Below are 24,904 nucleotides of genomic sequence, written 5' to 3'. Positions count from 1 at the left end.
ACTAAATTTTTACTTATGTAGTCAATATAACTTATGTATGGACCCTAACGGTTAACAGAGATGACGGTTAATAGAGAGACGGATAATCGGGGTTCCACTGTAATTTGTTTAATTTTGTGAATTTTTTTTAGTTCCTGTAAAATTTGAAAAAGAAGAGAATGTAAGTTTTGCAGTTAGACCCCTTAACTGCTTTTAAGGCTAACCTGACCAAAGATGCGTTTCAATTTATCAAGCGTATATTACTGTATGCCAGTGTATAGGTTGAAGCGGTTTAACGTCGTAATCCTCATTGAGTCGACATTGTCGATCGACTCTGTCTATCGACACTCTCGACTGAGTGTGTACCAGAGACATATAAAGAGGATAGACTTGGCTAGGGATATGCCACTCAATGCATCGGGGTGTAACGCCGACATAGGATTGAGTGGTCTAGCCATCTTTGTCAGTCACATGCGCGGGATCGTTTGGTTAAAAGAGATAGATACACCACCGATCGACTGTTTCCGCGTTACGCTTTTTTGGTGAGTATGCCGAGTCTACGCTTAATATGTCAATGGTGTGTACGCGGCGATCGACTTTGTCGATCTACAAAAGATGTCGTTCGACCTGTCGACTGGTTTTTCATGCTCTGTCGGTAAAATCAAAGGGTAGTCGAGTCGAATCCGAAGTGTGGACGTGCTAGCTAGCATTCGACCTTCGACATTGGTAAAAATAATTCAGTGTGCGCGCGGCGTAGTTTCAGCCTCGTCCGAAGTCTCGTGTTTTGTACTTGTCGGCAAAATGGAATGGGAAAAGAAAAAGTAATGGCAGTTATGAGTAATGACTAGAAGCAAATATTACAAAGACCGAAACATGAGGCACGATGCTTTGATGGAAACTGCCAGTGAATTTAATATAGAAAGGCAAGTGGTAGAACAAAAAATAAAAAATCTTCAGTTAACAAGAGAAATAAAAAAAACACAGGGTGGCAATAAATTTAATTAAACAAAGGATGGCAAAGGATTTTAGTTGTGATAATAACAAATGCGGCACAAACAATAATGGCGTCATCTTCGTCACACATTTTCGTTTCGACTGTCGACAAATAATCTGTCTACCTGGTGTAGACATGTGAAGCTTTTTCGATTTGTCGGTCGGCAGTCTCGATAGACAGAGTCGATCGACAATGTCGACTCAACGAGGATGCGGCTTAAGAATTTTTACTCCTGTTGCATTATTAGTTTCATTTCTCGTTTTACAAAAATAAACGTCAAATTTACTGAAATTAAAAGTTTCATTGCTGTCCATTTTAATTGATATTTTGGCGTTACATATGCGAGGCAATGAAGTACTAAACAGTACTAAACCTACCAATTTTCAACAGTAAAACGAATTGCTATGGAACTTTTTCCATTCTATTCGGGAGCAAGTCAGGAAAGTTTGTGAAACAAATTGATGCCCAGGGCATAAAAATTTGAAAATAAAAAATTGGGAACTCTGAAAATATCGACGTTAGTTAGTTAAATTTTGCTACTCTGAGGTATTCGAGGTCACTGAACACGAATATCAGGACAACAAAGGTCGAGCTACCTGGTGTCCAGTCCGTCCAGGGTGGGTTTCGTCTTCTAGAGTTTTATGTGAGTTTCATTCAAAATCATTAAAAAGTCTGAGGGTTTTTGAGGTCGCTGAATACGAATATGTCGTTGATAAGCGTCCTTAGAATACCTCGTATAACTTTATGTTCTTCTTTGAGTACTGTACCCACATTTTAGACGTGGGTAGCTTCGATGACAATTTGCGGATACATATATGTAGTTCTCGAACTTGCGCGGCATGTAACAATTTATTTGCCGATAAACCGAAGGCCGATTGACGAACGTTTCGAAGCTATGAATATTTCTTCCTACCAATTCATCGTTTTCCCACGATCTTTTCGTTGAGTATTAACTGCAGTATCCAATATCTGCTACCGCTTATTATATGCCCCTGATATTTAAGTTTTCTCTTTTTTATCATCTTCGTCAAAGCACCTTCGCCTTGACCTATTCTATTTAAGACTTCTATGTTTGAAATGCGTTGAACCCATGATATTTTGAGCATTCTACGATATTATCATGACTACATCTTGAAGTCTTCTAATGTGTTCATCATATTAACCTTTATGATTCATACAATTGGATATGGTAATTGAGTCAATACTCGCAATCTTTAGTTTGTATTTTTATTAGTTGTTACATAATCGTGGGGCAACCGGTTTCGAGTCTTACAATATATGACTCATCATCAGGCCCAGTACAAAAAAGTCTTCTCAATACAAACTACAAGCTAAAAAAACACAAAACTAGTGACATGTACACATATATATAAAACATAAAAACAACTTTGTCTTGGTTTTAATCACACACCATGAAGCCAAGCAACTGTGTAGTATTGAACTCAACCTTCCATAGTATGTAAAGATGAGACTTATTGTCATTGGGAGCGACCAATCTGATGAAAATTGCTTGGTATATAATTTTAATATACTACCATCATTCCTCAACTAGTTAAGGGATGATGGAGTTCTGACAAGATAGTATGCGATCAAAAGACATAATATAAAGTTATTAGTAATTGGTATGTACTTACATAACAGCCATTGAAACTGTTCCAGAGCTAAAGATGTGCATGCAGTCACCAGCTCCCATAAGGATAGTTGATCGATCAAACAACCTTTAGTCTCTTATATTGTAAGTTGTGTTCAATGTGGAACTTGGAAAAGAAAAGTTCTTATGTTCCCAAAGATGTGTGTTTTATATCCTTCACAGTTGTTTTTTGTCAGGCTTAGCCGTTGTTTTTATATATTTTATGTTTAGTAAATTTAAAAAATATTTAATAATTTAATATTGGGACAACACTCACAAAAATTCCACATACACAAAAAAAAAAAAAAAAATTGTGTGTGTGTGTGTGTGTGTGTGGTTTTGTGTTTTGTATAATCGATTACACTTACATGATATGGTATCGTCCTCAGATCTTCGTAAATTAATCAATACACTGGCTATATGGTTCGTATACTTAATGATTTATTACACTGTCAATTTTTTTTATATAAATTGACTCAAATCCCTTCAAATCGTGATTGAAAGAAGCCTGAGATGAGTTTTGTATGAATTATAAAAAAATATACTTGTTCTTCGGGAGGTTTTAGTATAGGATTTTTGTTTGTAATGTCACAATGAGTACTTTTCTATTTGACTTTTTATGTCTGTTATCGCTGTACCTTAGAAATTAAAAACGATAGTGCAAAATAGAAATCAATGCGTCTAAGCATTATGTTTCATCCGGAGTTACCGAGTTATCAACCTTTACTAAGACTTTCCATATAATATATGTATAATGTAATATATAATGTTTCTTTTTTCATGTTGTACATATTATATACATTAAGCTAATTTAACTGCAATTAAAACGTTTTATCTTCCAAAGCTTATTTTAATAAATAGTGCTTGTAAAAAAATTAGATGGTAAGTATAGAAGTGTGAAAAATAGTCTATTTATATTATGGATTGATCGGTTGACGCACAATTACTAAGAAGAGTTGTGTGTCCTCTACGTTGAGTTGAAGAGTTGAGTGTGTTGTGTGTCTTCTACGCTGTTACCGGAGTAATTAAAGAAGTTACTGGTTTTTGTATTTTTGTACATATTTCTGACTCTGGCTATTTCATTAGCTACCAGCACTAAGCCACATAGCCCCCTCACACATCCGTCGAGAACATGCCCTTGTCAGGGAGTATAGAAAAATTAACGCCGATCCTGTGCTCCGCTCTCACGTTGGTATTAACGACAGAGCTTCGCTCAAGAAAAAACCATCTGATTCTGCAAAAATAATAATTGAAAGAAATTTCGAAATAGCCGACCGTTGGCAAGAAGATTGGGAGAAGAATGCTCCACCTGACATCCGGAATATGCCATGTATTACAAGCAAGCCAGAGGGTTCAATCAACCAAGACGGATCTGGACGACACTAAACAGAATTAGAACCAACTGTGGTAGGTGCTCTGACACACTTTTCAGATGTGGAAAAATACCTTCTCCACATTTCTATTGCGGCGCTGAAAGACAAACGATTAAGCATTTGGTGGATGAATGCCCCATCAGATCGTACAGTGGCAATCGGTCCGATTTTTTAGTGGCGACCAATGAGTCGATTGATAGTCCATTAAAATGTTACATTTTTTAGGCCATACCTTGCATTTGTTAGAGGAGTCAATTTTATTTTTTTAATATGTAGGGGAATCAGTAGAAGCTTAAGTTCAAGTTTTTGGGGTCGCCACCCTTGTCCCCTAGCCGCTATCTTGGAAAAGGGGTGCAAAGGGGTTTCGCGCTATATCTCGTAAACTACCAACCCTACGGAAAATCTAATAAAACATAAAATGTAGCAAATTAAATTTTCTACAATTTTATTTGTATTACTTTACAAGAGCATCGGTATGGCGTTTGTTTTTTGACAACGATGGCTTTTATTTTCATCGATATTGGTTCGAATTTCATTTTCTTATTCTAATCGCCCCATTTTCAACCCTATCTACAGTTGCGTCATTATGCATCTGAAACAAGGTCTAACGTAGCGCGTATTTCAGTAACAACGCAACTCCCCTATAGTGGCTCAGCACATTTTTACAATTCGGTCTTTTTGTATCATCTTTACAGAGTATTTTATAAGTTAATTGCGCAATAAACAGGAATTAACAAAATTTGCAGTTACGTCATTTTACTTCCGTACCGGACTGAATATCTGCCTGCTATTACTTTTATTATTATTATAATTTATCCTAGGTGGCACAGCAGTTGGTCCCCTTCTAATTAACAGTTGTGCTACCCATTTGGCCACGTGCAGTCATATTAAAAATTGTGAAAAGTATTTTGAGTTTTATAGATAATAATATTGAGAGTCTTATGGGTAAAATTTATATTTTTGTGATTAGATAAGCATCTTGTGTTTTTTGTAAGAGCGCATCATGAGTGGTGGTTATTTTATTTGTAAGAAACCTCTAGGGAAAATTATTTGTCAGTGGGAAAGTCGAGCCATCTTTACTCACTGTTGTCGGTGAACGTTTTTCGTCTCTTTATATGGTGGAAATAAAGACGATTCTCTGGAAACCCTGAGATACAAACGATTCGCTAAAACAGTGACAAAAAATGCATTTACTCACTTCTCATTTCCTCTAACACAAGATGCAGCCCGTTTCCACAGACTCCGAGTGTATCACCAGTCATGGCTCGGTAAACATTGTGATCCAGAAAATTGGGACTGGAAAAAGCATAGAAAATTTTGAATACCAATCCAAACTTCCATGCTTCCAGTACCCCTTAAGCTTATGAAATTCATCTTTAGCAGATGCAATGGAAACTGGAAGTGCATCTGGTTGCCGAAAAGCAGACCTGAAATGTTAAGCAGTGTGGTGGTGAAAGATCCAGCAACATCGTGGACATATCAACATTAATTATTGAAGAAAATGGATTGGTAGATGAATTACCGACATAGACGAAAACTCTTACTCTCATTATACCACAAAAATTCGCCTCGGATACTGAGTCAGATCTTGACTCGCAGCCTGGACCATCGAAAAAAAATGAAAAAATAATAACTATGATAGATCTTTTTCAACATATAATAATAAATAATATAATAATAATAATAATATTATTTTGTCTAGAAACTGTCCGTGGATTAGGCCTATTGGGAATACCACAAAAAAAACGCGCCTCCAGACTCTACCTCATAGGTGACCGGGAAAAGGGTCAAAAATAGCTTAATAATGGCATAGGAATGTTAAAATCATAATAAATAAATATATAGATAGAAAAGTAAGCCCAATGTTTTGTTTTTATTGTATTCCTATGATAACTCGAGAATCTGGTCAAGTTTGGAGCGCTGTAAAACCTAGATAAATAAATAAAATTAAACAACTTTATAATGAAAATTGCTCGTTGAAAAATCCTCTTCAAAATCGCTATGATGTTATTTTATTGTGAAATGAACGGAAAAAAGTTTTAACCTCCAAAAGGAAACTTCTCACAAAATTTCCTCTTATTTTTGTTTATAACTTTTTTGTTGGTCACTTGACGATAAAAAGTAATAGATATAAAATTGTAGAAAATTTTATTTGCTACATTTTATGTATAATTAAATTTTCTGTATGGTTGCTAGTTTAGGACATACAGTGCGAAAGCCTTTTGCACCCCTTTTTGCAAGATGGCGGCCGGGGGATAAGAGCGGCGACCCCAAAAACTTGAACTTAAGCTTTTACTGAATCCCCTTACACATTAAAAAAATAAAATTGACTCCTCTAATAAATGCAACCCTAAATGTAACATTTCAATGGACTATGAATATATTTACCAACTAAATTTTCGTTTATAAAAATTAATTATCATTTATAATGTATAGGGCTTTTCATCGATTGTCATTTGTTTCGAGCTTCTGTCATGTGCCACATAATATTAATATAGCTACGTCATACGTCTTTGGTTTGTATCAATGGTAGATACCAATAACGTATGACGTAGATATATTAATATTATGTGACACATGACAGAAGCTCGAAACAAATTACTGTGAATGAAAAGCCCTATTGTTATCATCTTTATTTATATACAAACAATTTGCTATAGCCGTACGCTTAATAAATAAATTTCACTGATTTCTAGAAGACCATTTTTCATGTCATTTTTTGTTTCAGTTGCTTTAGTGCACTCTTAAGTTTTCTAGCTGCAGCAGGCTTCCAACATTATAAGTTTGTCTTCTGTAGTATCTTCATGCTTACTAACAGTTTGTTGTAGTTAAAGTGTTCAACCTGTGATCCAGTGATCAACCTGGCACTTATAATAGGTGAAAAGTGTAACCAATTTGAAGAAGTTTACATTTACAATATGTCCTTAATTTTAAACTGATTTTTTAGGATTTCCTTTATTACATATTACTTTATTCCTTGTTTTAGGTTATTCACAATATGTGTGTCTAAATTGTGGGAAACGCTATAAGAACAGTAATTCGTTGCAATGCCATCAAGTTACGGATTGTGGTAGACCTAAATCTAAAAAGTGCGAGTTTTGCGATTATTCGACTAAAAGGAGTAACGACATAAAAAAACACATGGCCAAATACCATCCTTTATAGCTTCTAATAATTAAATAAATAAATATATATAAAATGAATAAAATGGATTATTTATATTATAAAACTAGCTGTGCTAATTAATTCATTTCAACTTTTAATACGATTAATAGCTTTTCTCTTGGCGACAGGATAGAAATTAATATTCGAAATTTGTTTCATTCATCAGTATGTGTTTTTATTTTTCAATAAACAAATTTAATATTTATTTCGAAATGTACTAAAAATTAAAATTGATCAATCATTATCAAAGGTCATTGGAATGCCCAATCAGAGCGAACGTATCCGCTGTCCTGCGAATAGCACCAAAAATTAATGTTTATTTAAAAAAAAATCCTGACGCCGTGGTAGTTAACCGATTTTAATTTTGCAAATTGCAAATGACAGGTACGATATTCTTTTATACGTAAAAAACATTCAACTTGCTGTCTGCTTCATTTTCAGTGCTGCAACATTTTGAAAAAATGAATTTTTTTTGCGAAAGCTAGATTGCAAAATTTATTTTGCAAAATCTATTAAACCGATCTTAATGAAATTTACAATATTGTTTTATCATATCATAATGTTTTTCTGGGTGAAATATGAAGGTCCCAAGTGTAGCATAAATGGTTGAAACACGTAAAATGCGAATACTTGATTTTTTATGGTTTTTTCGAAATTATTGCTATTTTGCAACAAGGGTGACAATTTTTAAAATTTTCAGTTAATCCTATATTGTATGAAATTGAATTATGCAACTTTTATGTGGGTGCAACTTTTCTCGAAAATGAATACCTTTAAAGTTATAATGAAAAAACCAAGAAAAAAATCGAATTTTTTCTTCATTTTTTGACATTTTGATTATTTAAACAATGTTCTGGACCTGTTTGAGTGGGAGGATAACTCAAATATTATTATATGAGTTATTTTCAAGAAATTTCTGCAAAAAAATATGAGTCACCTCTCAACATCCAAATGTACTAATATTTTTACAGATGCGCCCTGGTCTATATAGACATCGTGAGACTCAATAACTGAAATAGTAGACCCTAAAAGAAAACGTATGAACACTATGCCGTCAATTTTCAGTGGCACATGGGTCGACAGTGGGACATCAGACTTTAGTGATGAGCAAAACAAGAACAAGACCAAGACCAGGCTAGTCTTGGTCTTGGTCTTGTTCTTGCAAGCTTGGTCTTGGTCTTGGTCTTGCAGCTAAAAGGCAGTCTTGGTCTTGGTCTTGGTCTTGCACTAGCCGGTCTTGTTCTTGGTCTTGGTCTTGCTGCAAGAGTCTTGCTGGTCTTGCTTTTTTTGGTAGTAATAATTTGAACCAAACAATTTCGAATAAAATGTACATTGAAATAAATAAAGATGTGAAGAATGAAACTATATTATTTGCTTTAAAATTTTAACAGAATGTAGAATGTAGTTTCAAACGGATACCAATTTTAACATTATACATTCACCTAATGACCTAATTATTTCTCTCTGTATAAAGAGATTAGAGTATATTTTTATAATGGTAATGTTTATCAGTAGGAAAAACCTGCATTTACAACCCTTGTTGCAATTGCCGGCCTTCGGTTGTGTCACGTTGTGTTTTGCATGCTGTCGATACCTGCCGCCTGCCTTCAGACCACGTCTTGAGTCTGGATTATTGTTTATTGCCCCTGTATTTTAATAAAATGTTAAAGAAAAAGAGCTTCTTAAAGGTACCACAAATGGTCGGGGACCTTCAATTCACGGATTTTACGAAAAGGGATAAACGGTTTATAGTTGTTAACAGATAATGATCTGCTCCTTTCACTCGAACACTCTAGTATTTATCCTACGAGGGTCAAATTTAAGAACATAAATTAAATTTTTTTAAGAGAACACAAAAATCAAATAATTTTTACTCTATTTAATCATTATTTAATATAATTAACTTTTTTTATAAACTAACTAAAACATATTTTTTAGTAAATACGTTCATATTTACCATACTTATTTATAGACCTAATACTATAACATAATAACTATACCTAATGGGGAGTTATAAACGCTTAATTCTGTAATTTGTTATCTTGCAGTTCTTTAATTTTATTTTTCTACAACCGTGTTAAAAATGCAATTTTTAGCACTCCATATGAGCGTTAAAAATGCTACTTTAAGGCACTAGTGCTTTAAAATATTTTTAAGGCACTGCAGTTCGTATTGACCGTGTAGGCAATTTTGATGTAATGTCAAAAAAATATATATAACGTCAGTCAAGTTCAAGTAAAAGTTTTTGTAGATATTGTCCTGTAATTACGTTTGTAGAAAAAATATTGTATGATATGCGTGTTAAAAAGTACATTTTTAAGGCACTCATGTGAATCGCAGAACTCGCTATCGCTCATTCTGCAAACTTTCACATGCGTGCCTTAAACGTGTACTTTTAACACTTATATCATAAATAACTATTAAACTACATTGCTCTCGTAACAAGAGTTATTCGCACTTTTTATTTTCACATATTTTTGGATTGAATACCCATTACGACATTTAAAAAGTTGAAAATATTCGGATGTGGGTAGTAAAAACTAGAATTTAAAACACACTGAAATGATGCGCATGCATTTCAAGTGCGGCACATACTATTTGTAGTACTGGCCCTTTCTGGGGAAAACCTAGATTCTTCCAAATAGTTTTCAACTATGAAATCAGTAAACTTCTTTACGCGTTTGTCATCCGGGATTTTCACAAATAATTCAACTTCCAACTTTCGTTGATTGTAAAAAATTAATCCAAAAAATAATTCTAAAAATTTCCCAGTATCGGTATTTTTGTCATTATATTTAGAAACTGAACCTAAGCTTTGGATTTTGCGATACCAAGCTTGACACATTACAATCGACAACCAGTTATTTTTTATTCAGGCCACAATGCTTTCACAGCATTGTGAATCCCTTTTCAAAATTTATTATGATATTTTTTGTATTAATTTTAAATTTAACGACCTACATTTTTCCTCGATTATGCGAAAAGAATTGAAATAAGTGTCAGTATTTTTATTAGACAAAAAAGCGAAAACTACTGGTACATAAAAACCGTTTTTAATTGCATTTTTTTTTTAAATGGATTACCCTATCTATAATTACATTTTTTTTGTCTTACAAGTAATTTCAATTGTTATTGAACTGTCGCCGTTTGAAAACTTGCCTTCTGGACACTTTGGAAGTTGAGAAAATGCAAACCGTTTGACTTAATCAAAACGACTTAAAAATATAACCAAAATATTATGTATTTTAAAAATTCGATATTGTTTAAGGTTTCTTACAATGTCAGTATATATTATTGAACTAAAAAATAAAATTAAATAATAAAAACCAATTTTTCTCAAAAAAGTGCAAGAGTCTTGCAGGTTGGTCTTGGTCTTGCGTGGTCTTGCAAGGTTCGGTCTTGGTCTTGGTCTTGTTCTTGCAAGCTTGGTCTTGGTCTTGGTCTTGCAACCAAAAGGCGGTCTTGGTCTTGGTCTTGGTCTTGGTCTTGCTGCAAGACCAAGACCAAGACTGCAAGACCAAGACCAGTCTCGCTCATCACTATCAGACTTTCCACTTATGGTCGGGATAAATAAATCAAAGGTTAAGTAAGATAGGCAAAATGCTCTCACTGCCAGAACTCAATTTTTTAAATTACATGTGATTAAAAATAAGTCAGTGCACTTTTAACCCACCACTCCCCTTCTCCCCCACATCCCGATCATCAAAAACGTCATTTTTCGTTTATATTTTTGTTTTAGGTGGAATGCAATCAATTCTAAAATTTCTAACAATTCATACGCGTAGTTGAGGCTTTCTCAAAACATGTTTATTTTTTATAGACCCGTTGACCTCAAAAGAATGTTTATTTTTTAAAAAAAGCGTATAACTTTTTGGAGATGGCTGCAGGTCTATTTTTTTTACTTTGTGTATTTTATCAAACACTATTTTTCTCATTCTTTTTTCAGTTTTTTCCGTAAGGTTCGCCACCTTCAAAACTCCGGAAACTTGTTTTTTTAAAGGGTTTTTGGGGATTTTCCCTATTTTATAGACTTAAAATGGATCATTTAAGGTTTTTATAGGTTATATATAAATTGAAGTAACTGAGTCCTTTAGAACATTTAAAAATGGAAGAGACATGTTCAATCCTTTAAAAAATTCCTAAAAAACAGTTTGATAGAATATACAAATTAAAAAAATTAGACCTGCAGCCATCTCAGAAAATAGTTGTAGCCTACGCTTTTTCCAAAAAAATTAACATTTTTTTGAGGTTATGTACACTCAACCTACCGGTTTATAAAAATATACATGTTTTATAAAAGCCTTAACTATGCGTGTGATTTTTTTTTTAATTTTAAAATTGATTGCATCCCACCAAAAAAAAAACGAAAATTTGTTGATGGAGTGAACGAGGGAGGGGGGGGAGGGTTAAAATTATACCGGTTATTATTTTTTATAAACAGATAATGGAAAAATGCTTGGAGTTTGATCGTGAGCTTCATCAGATGTTAATAGATTTTAAACAAGCATTTGATAGAGTATGCAGGGCTAGACTGTGGACAGCGATGCAGGAACTTGGCTTTCCAAAAAAACTAGTCAGGTTGATGCGCATGTGTATGGAACGGTTACGATGTAAGGTGAGAGGTAAACAACAATACTCGGAGACATTTGAAATAAACAATGGACTAAATCATGGAGATGCACTTTCACCACAACTCTTCAACTTAGCTCTGGAGCACATAATCAGATGTGCAAGAATCGAAAAACCGAATACAGTATTTCATCGAGAAGGACCAAACTTACTACTGGCATTTGCAGACAATATCGATCTAATAGGAAACACACGATTAAGGATGAAGGAGACTTTCGTGAGGTTCGAGAAGGAAGCAGAGAAGATGGGGTTCCAAATCAACGAAAACAAGACGAAATGTATGTATATGAGCCGCAATAATAAAAGCATTGACAGAATCGGTCAGAACATCACCATCGATGACTTTAACTTTGAGCGCGTCAGAGAATTCAAGTATCTTGGAACAACAATAACTGAAGACAATAACGGATCACAAGAAATAAACAACAGGATTCAGGCCGACAACAGATGTCTTTTTGTCCTCCAAAACCTTATAAAATCGAAACAACTAACAAGACGTACGAAGATACACGTCTATAAAACAATCATACGACCCGTTGTGATTTATGGAAGCGAAACGTGGACGATAACAAAGACAAACGAAGAGAGACTACGTGTTTGGGAAAGAAAAATCCTAAGGAAGATCTTTGGTCCTGTGCTGGATGAAGGATTGGGACAATATAGGATAAGAACTAACAAAGAGCTCAAAGAACTTTATCCAGACGCCAACATCATAAAAGAAATAAAGTCCAGAAGACTCCAATGGGCAGGACACCTCAGAAGACATTCCGACCAAAGAACAGTAAGGCTGGTATGGGAGGAAGTCCCAACTGGAAGAAGACCACGCGGACGCCCTCGACTCCGGTGGCGAGATAATATAGCTGGGGACCTAAGCACTATGGACGTGGAGAATTGGATGGAGGTTGCTCAAGACAGAAAACAGTGGAGGCATGCTGTCGAGTCGGCTAAAACCCACGAAGGGTTGTAACGCCACGGAGTAAGTAAGTAAGTTAGTAATATGTAGAACATTGAATTCTGAGAATGAGGGCATTTTGCCTACCTTTAATTTATTTATTGCGTCCATAAGTGGAAAATCTGATGCCCCACTATTTTATGGGATCAGACGATCAACAATGCTGAGGATTAAGACGAATAAACAAAGAGAAAAACAAAATATGTTTCGCAGGTAGGTAGGTACTGTCAGGACATCAGTCCTGAAAGTATGCAGTACGCTAAACTTCGTAACGGAGAAGGCACCTGAAAAAGAAGAAAAACTTAACTAACATTAATATGTTAATCCAGCACTTATCATAAAATAATCTAAAAGTATTTAAACACATTTTACATGTTTACTTGATAGCTTAAATCTTTAACCATTAACTGAGTTTTTAGTTTTTTTTACGCATCAACCTGAAGATTATTAGCGAGAAGCAAATCTTTATAATATTAAATATTAGATATTTACAAAATTAATAGCACTTAAATAATTTAGCATATTTCTGAAGAAAAACGCTTAAGAACGATAAATTCCCTGGTCTGGACAATATTGATGCCGAGTTAATTAAAACATGTGGTCATGAACTCATAAGTAAAATCCATCAATTAATAGAAAAGGCCTGGCAACAAGAAATGATGCCGAAAGAATGGTGTGGTAGTATTATTGTACCAATACACAAGAAAGGAAAAAAGGAATCATGCATAAATTACAGAGGAAGCTCACTAATCAACACTACGTATAAAATATTGGCTTCGATATTATTAACAAGATTAGGACCATACGCCGAAGAAATAGTTGGTGACTACCAGTGTGGTTTCAGGCCGGGCAGCGAATTTACAAAACCTATACCATTTCAGTCATAGCAGCGACTGAATTCGAATAGGGTTTGTATGCAGAATATTAGTTACATATCCTATACCATTTCAGTCATGACAGCGACTGAATTCGAATAGGGTTTGCATGCAGAATATTAGTTACATATCCTATACTGTTTCAGTCATGCAAGTAAAACTAATCAAATATTTACTTAGTGCATTTATTGTTATATCATAAAATTTAGATATGTTTTGAAAATTAAAATTAATAATATATATTTCGATAATATTAAAAATTAAAAACAAATGAGTAATTACTAATGTACGAATATATGTATACAGTATGTCCCTGTAAGTTGGAACCATATGGAAAACAGGTCGATTTTTATTTTTAAATTATAATTTTTTTGGCATATATTTCATAGGTACTAGTGACGTCGTCCATCTGAGCGTGATAACGTAATCGATGATTTTTTTTTAATAGGAATATGGGTCGTGTGGCACCTCATTTGAAAGTGTGTTTAATTCTCTATTCAGTAATATAAACACAAATATCATTATTTATACAGGGTGGCCAAAAAAACAATTTTTGAATTATATTGATTGACGAAAAAAGAAGAATGTATGCAATTTACTTCAATCAAAATACTTTCTATCGCTGTCAGAAAATAGAAAAAACTGTTTATTTGGCAAATAAACATTGGTTTTTTGCTTAAATTAAATGTTCAAACTGCCAAGAGTTACGTGGGAGGCTGTTTGTGATTTAATTTAAGCAAGGCGGAATGTTTATTTGTGAAATAAACATTTTTTTCTCTATTTATTGATAGCAGTAAAATGTATTTTGAGTTAAATAAATTACATACATTCTTCTTTTTTGCGTCAATTAATTTAATTAAAAAATATTTTTTTGGTCACCTTATATTGGTATACATAATGATATTATTGTTTATATTACTGAACAGAGAATTGAACACACTTTAAAATTAGTTGCCACACGATCCCTATTCCCATTTAACAAAATCATCTATTACGTTATCACGCTTAGATGAATGACGTCACTAGTATGAAATATATGCCAAAAAATTGTAATTTAAAAATAAAATCGACCTGTTTCGGGATTTTTTTCCCAAGTCGTCCATTTTAGATAAAATGAATTTATTCCATAACTTAGCCCCTCTCTGTATAAAGATACTTTACTCTTGACAGAAATTCATATTTTTTGACATCTCTCATATACTATTAATAAAACTTAATATCAGATGATTGCATCTTCGGTTTTAGACCATGCAGAACTTTTTATGAAGAATATCTTTTTTGCGTAAAATCGTTAATAAAAAATTTTTCCATGTGGTTCCAACTTACAGGGACATACTGTATATATTCATACATTAGTAATTATTCATTTGTTTTTAATTTTTAATATTATCCAAATATATACTATTCATTTTAATTTTCAAAACATATCTAAATTTTATGATAAATAAATCCACTTAGTAAATATTTGATTAGTTTTACGTACATGACTGAAACAGTATAGATATTTGCTCAATAATAATCAAAAATTTCGTTTGCAAATCCTACACCACTACAGTTAATTTCTAGACCGAAATAGTATAGGATATGTAACTAATATTCTGCATACAAACCCTATTCGAATTCAGTCGCTGCCATGACTGAAATGGTATAGGATATGTAACTAATATTCTGCATACAAACCCTATTCGAATTCAGTCGCTGGCATGACTGAAATGGTATAGGTTTTGTAAATTCGCGGCCGGGCAGATCGACTATTGATCAAATATTTACAATAAGACAAATGCTTGAAAAGTATTGGAAATATAATCAGGACATTCATCAGATCTTTATAGACTTCAAACAGGCTTATGATTTAATTAATCGTGCAACATTATGGAAGGCAATGATCGAGCTCGGCGTACCAAAGAAACTAGTTGCGGTAACACAAATGTGTGTAAGTAACTCCTTTGCACAAGTTAGAATAGGGGGAAAAATATCAAATGCTTTTTGCGTAAATTCTGGACTAAGACAGGGAGATCCGTTGTCCCCATTGTTGTTTAACCTGGCCTTAGAATATGTCATGCGAAAAATGTATCCAAAACTCAAACCAGACATAACTGCTCGGGGAGCAAAAATCATACTCGCCTTTGCCGATGACGTAGACGCAGTAGCACAATCAACATTAGAAATTAAGGATATTTTCTCGAGCTTTGAAGAAGCTGCATTAAACTTCGGTCTAAAAATAAATAAAGACAAAACAAAATACATGGTCGTCTCAAAACAAGAACGACGGCGAATAAGGCAAAATATTACTATAAACGCTCATAACTTCGAAGTGGTTAAAGAATTTAAATATCTAGAAGCAACAATCACAAATGACAACAAATTAGAGCGAGAAGTTGAAACGCGAATAATGGCAGGAAACAGAACTTTCTTTGCAATGAAACATCTATTGAAGTCAAAACTTCTTTCACGAGGTGCAAAAATCCAGATATATAAGATCATAATACGACCAGCAGTCGCGTATGGAAGCGAAACATGGACGCTAACAAAAAGAGAAGTAAATAAATTGCTGGTATGGGAACGTAAAATCCTTCGAATGATATATGGCCCTTGCAGAGACAGCGTGACAAACGAATGGAGGCGCAGATACAATAACGAGCTAGAGTCTCTATTCGGAAAAGAAAATCTAGTCAGATATATAAAGGCTAATAGACTCAGATGGGCAGGGCATGTGATACTCAGTAACGACAATCGCCTTATAAACAATGCGTTCTGGGAAAGGCCAGATGGAAGAAGGTCTGTAGGGCGGCCTAGAAAAAGGTGGAAATATGCAGTCAAAGAAGATCTAGAGAAAATGGGAGTGCGACAATGGGAATTAGTGGCATAGGACCGACAAACATGGAAGGCAATAGTAAACGCGGCAAAGAATCACGAAGAGTTGTAGCGCCATTGATGATGATGATATTTCTGAAGGAACAATTTGCACCAAGTACTTTCTCTAAGTCTGTTGGGATACCGTAACTGCTTCTTGCTACGGCGAAAACTGGAGAGTCCATAACAATGGACGGCCGGAGTGATGACGTAGAAGTGTCAATTTATATTGACATATATGTCAGATTTTTTGCAAACCTTTCCAAACAAACGTTGTTTAGTGTGGCAAATTTGTATTTTTTATTATTTTTTCAGTTTTTACAGAGAATATTTCCGTTTTTTCCATATGTAAGTACTGTTATAGTTACTACAACAATTTTACAAGGTTCTGTAAATAATAAAGCATGATGTTTTATATAAATAGCAATAAAATGTATGTAAGGGTGAAGTAAGTATTTATTTGATTTTTAGATTATGGCATCAAAACACGTTGTTCGTTGTTCGAATATTGTAAAATTTAAACTTTATACTAATTAAAAAGTTGGACATCTTGGATATTAAAGCACCATATGTAACGCACAGCTGAATGTGGCTGAACTTTTATGTTTGTGCGTCACAGTGTTGCCATGCTGTTTTCTATATATTTCTTTCATAATTTCAATCAATGTTAAATGTACCTTCAAGAATAATAAAGGTAAAATGACAAATGAGGTGTCAAATGAAAGCTTATAATCCAAGGATAGTACTAAATGTGAGAAATTAGACCTAGATTGTCTGTCCCTCAAAAAATAAGCGTTATATTGGGGATTTCTAATGTTGACATTAAAAGTTGCACTATTTTTTTTTCTATAAAACATTTTGATCTAAAACTTACCAGAAAACTTCTTTGTACTCTTTACTTTAAAATAAACGTGATTGAGATGCTAAATTTTAAACTTTGTCACACAACTTTTGCGATTAAACTTTGCAATGCACAAATCCGCACCTTTTTCTTTGAAAAATTCATAACCTTTATCATGATGAGAATAAAAACTTAAGGCAGATACCTTTATTTCCTTTATTACCTTTATTACCTAGAAATGTTACAGCTATATAGTATAAAAATTTCAGAAAAAAATATTAAAATGGAACAGAGTTGTAGCGAGGTAAACTCAAAAAAACGTGATTTCTTTTTTTTTATTTTTAGGTTAAAATTGCGATTTTGACAATGTTCCCCCACATAAAATTCAAAATAAACTTCATTTTCGTTTTCGGCACCCTCGAAAATATAAAGTATGAATAAAATTAGCCATTCATCCCTCTGTGGTCAGTATCTCGAAAACTAAGCGCTTTTTTGAGGGTGTCACGCTCGTGCATAATATCACAAAAATTGTAACGTGATAATATGAAAAAATAGAGGATACGGCAACGATGTCACAAGTGATGGTCGGATCCGACGCCAAAATCTTCACAGACATATTAGGGTGCTTTAATATCCAAGATGTCCAAAAAGTCTTGAGATTCGGTAAACCCTATCTTTTCAACGTATTTACATTCTTTGTTTGGAAAGTGATCATAACACTGAATATAGCCGCAGGTCGCCGTGACGTCACACTCCAACGCTCTGAGCTTCGCTGGTGTCGCTCCTAGCGGTTACTAATTCAACTTTCACCGGTAATTTTTAAATTTATTATTTAATTGTTATCGTTTAATATTTACAACGCTAAAAAGTAATTAAATTGTAATAGATTTTTTTAAGATTTTGCTAATCATTTTGACGTTCTATTAATGAAATATTAATTTCTTACTTCGGATACTTTCACAATTATCATGTAGATGGCGCCAAGATTAATTTATAAGTACATATTACAGAACATTAAAAAACGCAATTTCAGTATTTAAAACGTAAGTATATTTAAGGTAATAGCTATTTGTATAACAAGGGAGGAAAGTGCTACTTTTCCTCCCGAGAATGAAGTTTACTGCCCGACGCGTAGCGGAGGGCAGTAATCATTCAAGGGAGGAAAAGGCACTTTACTCCCATGTTATACATATGGTTTTTCCACCTTCCTCAAATAACAAGTCATTTTTTCATTTTTACTTAATTTATTTATGTAACTAACCAACAAAATTTATTAGAACTAAAACTAACAAGTACGTACAATATAACTGTCAACTGTCAAATATAAGTCAAATTAATAATGTAAACATTGTTAAATCAAAATACCAATTTACTGTTTTTTACCATTCTGCAAAATACAGAGTGTTTTATAAATAAACGTTAAAATGTATAGAAACTTACGCAACAGAAAATAGATATTGTACAGGGCGTCAATAAGTTACATTTCATGAATGAAATACCATGACGTCACTTTTACTTTTCCTCCCTAGGGAGGAAAAATATTTTCCTCCCTAGGGAGGAAAAGTACAACTTTGCTCCCTACAATCAGGTCCGGAAAAGTATACTTTCGGTAGAGGTAGGTGGAAAAAATATATACCACAGCTTTGATCAACTAATATTTTTTATAATTAATGTTTTTAATTTTAATTTTAAATTAATCACTTTGACATTTATGTCAAATTTCCGGTAAACGTTTACAGACTTGTCACTACTGGCGCTCACGAATTTATAAATATCCCCTCTACGTACGAGCTCACAGCGGATAGGTTTCACCGAGAGCTTGACATTACACTGCTCACATTTTGGTTCGTATTCTTTTGTAATTAAAAATTTATGTGTAGCATTAGTATGGTCTAATCTAAAATGGGTTATTTTCACTTGATCTCTTCTTTTGGTGGGAAAAGGTCTGTAAGGTTTAATGTTCGGTTTGATATTGCGAAGATTGGACACTAAAAATTGCCACCAGTGTTGCCACTCACTTAGGATCCGTGATTTGATAACAACATCAAATCATGAATCAAAACATTATTAGTTATCACATATTTCACGATCATAAAGCCAGCTTCACGTGCACATGTATCTGCTTCTTCATTACCTCGACTCGAATTCCAATATGTGGTGGGTTCCGCTTACCTCCTCATTAAAAGTTTGGATATATAAGATTGTGTTTAATTTTTTCTAAAATGTGATTCTCTGGGTATATTTTTCCTAAGGATCGTAATGAGTTTAGTGAATCAGTCACTACTACCACTACTACTACTATAGGTTTACAGCGTTATCAGACGCCTTCCGACTCCTATCCGCCATTATTGTCTGTTTAGCCATAGGCCTGGAGGGATTTCTCTTTCCTCTAGTTCTTTTTCAATTCCCTCCCTCGAACTTCTTCTTGGCCTTCCTCTTTTCCTTCTCCCTTGAGGTGTTCACGTCAACATCTGTTTAGAGATCCTGTCATCTGGCATTCTCTGTACATGGCCGTACCATATGAGTTGTTTTATTTTTATGCCATCAATAGTTATTGTAGTGAATCGGTCAAGATGATGAATTTCTGTTTTGGTGAAGATATAATATATGTGAGTGCCCTGTTTAATATATGGTATATAATTCTGCGTTAAGAATACTGTAGTGTATTGGCAACTTATATTTTTAGCACATAGAAGATATAACTGCTGCTCCCACGCCAACTGTTGATTTTGAAGCATCTGTATATATTTGAGAGAAATTTGTATATATCGGTAATAGGTTTTGCAGATTTTGATGTATTATATTATGGATAATACTATATCTAATAAAGTTAAGGTAGTTATTATTTTAGGTACTTCCAATGCCCATAGAGTAGCAGGTTCAAAACCAGCGGGAAAGAAAGGAGGTAAGGAGGTGTTAAGAGATAAGATATCTATTTTGATTCGGTGGTAGAAAGGTTTGTGTAGTCGTGGTTTATTGGAGAAAAATGTTGATAATTGATTAATGTGATCATATTTGAAGGTGTGGTTGTTAGGATTTGCATTTGTGCAATATAGTGTCTGTTGAGCTGCTTCGCAATACAGGCTTTCTATTGGTGTGGTTGTGAAAGCTCTCAATACAATGCCGAGTACAGTATTGTGGATTATATCTAAAATTTTAAGAGAATATTCATTATCCGAGGAATATTCTATCACGCCATAGTCTAATTTAGATCTGATTAGTGTTCTGTAGAGGGCGAGCATAGAGGGTCTATCAATCTGCTCCTCGTTTTTTAGACAATAATTAAGGATATTAAGTCTTACTTGGCATTATATTGCCAATTTTTTAATATATTTATGTTCTTTCTAATTTAGATGTTGGTCGAATGTCATTCCCAATTTTACATAATTTTTTCGGACTAGAGGATTGTTATGAGTTGAGGCTTGGACATTAAAACAGTCGACCATAAAAAACATCGAAGCATTCGAGATGTGGTGCTATAGGCGCATTCTCAAAATATCATGGATGGACTAATACCGCGTCACTAATACGCAAGTACTCCAAACTTTAGACAAAAGATGCGAAAATATAAATGAGATAAAAACTAGAAAGATGGAATATTTGGAGCACATTATGAGGGGTGAAAAGTACGAACTTTTAAGAAATATCATGCAGGGTGAAATTAAGGGCAAAATAAGTGTGGGAAGAAGGAAAATATCGTGGCTTCGCAATTTACGTGAATGGTTCGGGTGTAGTTCGTTTGGACTTTTTAGGCGCGCTACTAACAAAGTCGCAGTGGTCATGATGATTTCCAATCTCCGCTAGGAGTGGCACATGAAGAAGAAGAAGAGGATTGTTAGACGATAGACACGCTGAGAGTGAAGGGTGATTACGGTAGCTTTTCTTTGGTAATAATATAAATTGCATTTTTTCTGTAAAAAATTGAAATCCACAACTTTGCGACCATTTCTCTAGTAAAAACGTTTGTAGCATATTCATGATGTTTTCCATATTTTGACTTCTCGCATAGATAACAAGGTCGTCTACGTATAAAGCTGGGTTCACATATGCGAGCCGAACTGCTTGCGTACAGTTCGTTGAAAATATATTTGCAGCGAACTCATCACGATCCATGGTAAGCTACGAACCAACACTTGTGCGAAGTTTATGTAAATGATTAATTTAATTTGTAATTTTATCTCAAAGTCACGGTCTACTCGTAAATGTAAATAAAGACAGCAATTATTTGTTTATTACACGTTCACAACAATTCAAGACGTCATTCACAGAATATCGATTCGACGAGACAATATCGCTGCGTACGCGGTCCTAATTGAACGGCCAATATCCTTTGTGTTCGTCCCAAAAACCGACAAGACATGCGACGAACGAACAGCTCCGAAGCGGTTCGTCCCGCCGTACAAATTATACGAATATAGCGTTCGCAAACACTTCAGCTTGCATATGTGTACCGAGCTTAACCCGGTATTGGTCGATAGGTAGGTCGTTACGCGAGTTGTCGCACGTGAGATTTTCTCTCACATTATCAACTTTTGCCTTTCTTTACAAAATTTTACAAAAAAGATGAGGTTTCATCAACGATAAAGCCATTTGCTTTAAAAAGACACGATGTTTTTCTGTTTTATTATTATTATCTTTATATAAAATGGGACTATTGATGCCGCCAATGTTTAACATTGAAAAATATATGGTAAGTGACCATCTACAACTAACCTGTGAAACAGAATATAGGATTTTCATATCATCACATCCACGGCGCCGTTTATTACATCATAAAAGGATATTATTTTAGATTTTAAGGGGGGGGGGGGTATGGTTTGAAATCAACATATCAAGCACATTTTTGTGAATTTTTTCGAAGCTATGGTACAATTATTTTATTTTTAAATTGAATAAATATATTAAGTACAATTCAAAAAATATTTAGAAAAAAATTCAATCCAAAATATTGAAAAGTAAGCCATTGGTGACAAATTTTGACAAGCAGTTCACAAAAAAATGCATTTTGCGGTGGACATCAGACTCATCACTAGATCATACGAAACAAAAAATTCAAAAAGATTTAATTAGCTTATGAGTTGCACGAGGTCACAACGTCGAGTTTTTTTATTTTTAATGATTTTTGAATTTTTGGTATCACTCAGAAATCAAAAAAATTACATTTTTGGTAAAAAATTTGTGGAAATCAACAGATTTATTATTGTTGAACAAAAAATAATCAAAAAAAGAAAATAATCTCAACGTTGTTACCTCATGAAATGTCTCAAGAAGATCTGTGCAAAATATCAGGTAGATCGGCCGAGTAGTTTTTCAGTTACAATGTCCACCACATTTGAAAAAGCAGTTGTGAGAAAAATGCGTTTAAAGTTTTGACAACTGCATCTTCATCTTCTGATTTGTCTGCCAAATCGTAAAGTGATGCACATTGGAATATGTTTTTTGAATCGAGGAGTAATCTACAATAGAGAAGGCGAACAGTTGTTTGACGTTTCTCACTACGCTCAAGCGTGCTGGCGTGAAGTCGTTGCAAAGCGAGTCGAAGGTAGAGATATTCAACACGCTGTATCGTAATTTTACTCCGATTATTTTGAAATTTTCAGAGAATATTCTTGAAAGAATGCACTTTTATTTGAAATAATAAAAAAATTAAATATTTTAAACCATACCCCCCCCCCTTAAGGGGAAAAATAAAATTAATTTTTATACACAGTTGCTGACGCCGGTGGTCGCTTGATGAGAAAATCTCTCACATGAAGCGCACTGACTCAACAATATGGTGATAATAAGTAAACTGAGTCACTATCTGAGTGGACGAGCCTATTAGATTGTCGAGGGAGGATAGTTAGGAGACTAGAAGGAATTACAGCTCGTATAATTTCCCAGAAAAAAAGTTGTGCGCAATTTTCTGAAACCGTGAGAGAAAATCTCATATAGCGACCACTGGCGGGTTAAGAGACCTTTCAATGGTGAGTTCATACTAGCTAGGACATCATTTATTGCTAATAAAAAAGTGTTGGGCTTAAGCGCCGATTCCATTTGCGATTTTCTAGTCGCGCGATTGTTATGTCGCGAAGATTGAATACATTGTTTCAAATACAAGTCAATCCACGATTATTTAGTTGCAAATGGATTGGCTTGTATTTGAAACAATGTGTTCAATCTTCGCGACAAAACAACAATCTTCGCGACTACAAATCGCAAGTGGAGTCGGGCGCTAAAGCTGATCCTTGCGGAATACCATTATCTATTTTTGTTTTTGAGTTTTTAGATGTTTTTAGTTACGTTTTGCGTGTTTTAGGTTATTCACAATATGTATGTCTCAATTGTGGAAAGGGTTATAAGAACAATCATTCGTTGCAATGCCATCTAAATACTGATTGTGGTAGACCTAAAGACAAAAAGTGCGAGTATTGTGATTATTCGACTAAGAGAAGTAACGACATGAAAAAACATCTGGCTAGATACCACCAATCTATCTAATAAATACATAAATAAATAAACGCAAATACAATAAATTATGTTTTTTCATAATTGCTTGTTTTAATGTTTATAAAAGCAATTTCTAAAGGACCCTATGACATTAGCGGAGTCAAATTATTTAACCTATACGTGACCTATACTGTATATTATTGCTTCACCAATTTTTCACTAATTTATTACCACCCTAATAATTTTTCACCCCTAAACCACCCTTAAGAGTAGTGATTCAGCTAGCAGAATCTAAAAAAATTGTTTCTGGAATATTACGGTGTTATACTAGGTTTTAAAAATTTATTACCACCCTAATAATTTTTAAGCCCTCAACTTCCCCTTGTAGGGAGTCAATAATTCTGTTAGTTTCTAACAGAAATTTATCCAGGTGTTGCTACGTCACTGGTAGCAAAATAATTTCTACTTTTGTAAAACCTACCGGGTAACTTTCCCGAGCATCCCGGGTATAATCCGTTAAGGTTATACCTGCAATAATCGGTTTTTTCGGTTGTTTTTTTTTGTCACGGTTATAACCGGTTTTTTCTTTTTAAAGTAATAACCGGTGAAAAACCGGGTAAGTGGAAAAAATACTGAATTCAGAGAACAAATGTGAAAATTTTTCTCCCACCGCGCGAAAATGAGAAATTTTAAGGTGACTGAAACCGATTTTACACCACTGATGACTGATTGCTATACTGATATGGACTGATATCCATTCGAATGGAGTATCGCAAACTGAAGCGCAATGTAAATGTAACCTGTTGGGTATTGGCTGTGACTAAAAAAACCGAACACCGTTTTTGGAACGACCGGTTTTTTTGACCGGTTATAACCGGTAGGTTAAACCGTAGGTAAAAAAAAACCGTAAAACTGAAAACCGATGTTTTGTCAACAACCGCCATCCCTATACTCCGTTCAAAATATGATTTTATCCACCGAAAACTTGTACCCAGCAAATCCTGGGTAGCAAACATTCAAATGGTGGTTTTACCTACCTAATAGAAATTTCGAAGTTGTCCCTCGCCAACCCCCTGGTGGCAATTGCAGTTATAATTTTAAGTAGTCACGCAGTTAGTACCAATTGAGATTTCGGAGTACCTGGACGTCTCTTGTTTAGAGTTTTTAACTCTCGCGTATTTGTT

At 34.2% G+C, this 24,904-nt stretch overlaps 1 protein-coding gene across 1 annotated transcript in view; it reads left to right on the top strand.

The window, feature by feature from the left end:
- LOC126882524 (zinc finger protein 382-like) overlaps nucleotides 1-23,822 on the top strand; it is a 32,291-nt gene extending 8,469 nt beyond the window's left edge. The window contains exons 3-4 of the mRNA XM_050647491.1: nucleotides 20,143-20,196; nucleotides 23,590-23,822. Of these exons, the coding sequence (XP_050503448.1) occupies nucleotides 20,143-20,196; nucleotides 23,590-23,771 (236 nt within the window). The 3' untranslated portion in view covers nucleotides 23,772-23,822. The remainder of the gene's footprint in view (nucleotides 1-20,142; nucleotides 20,197-23,589) is intronic.
- The last annotated feature ends 1,082 nt before the right edge of the window (nucleotides 23,823-24,904 follow it).

Source organism: Diabrotica virgifera, chromosome 3 (genome assembly GCF_917563875.1).
Source record: "Diabrotica virgifera virgifera chromosome 3, PGI_DIABVI_V3a".
NCBI classification, from domain to species: Eukaryota; Metazoa; Arthropoda; class Insecta; order Coleoptera; family Chrysomelidae; genus Diabrotica; species Diabrotica virgifera.
Note: the sequence above shows the minus strand (reverse complement) of the source record. Positions and strands in the feature narration are given on the sequence as shown.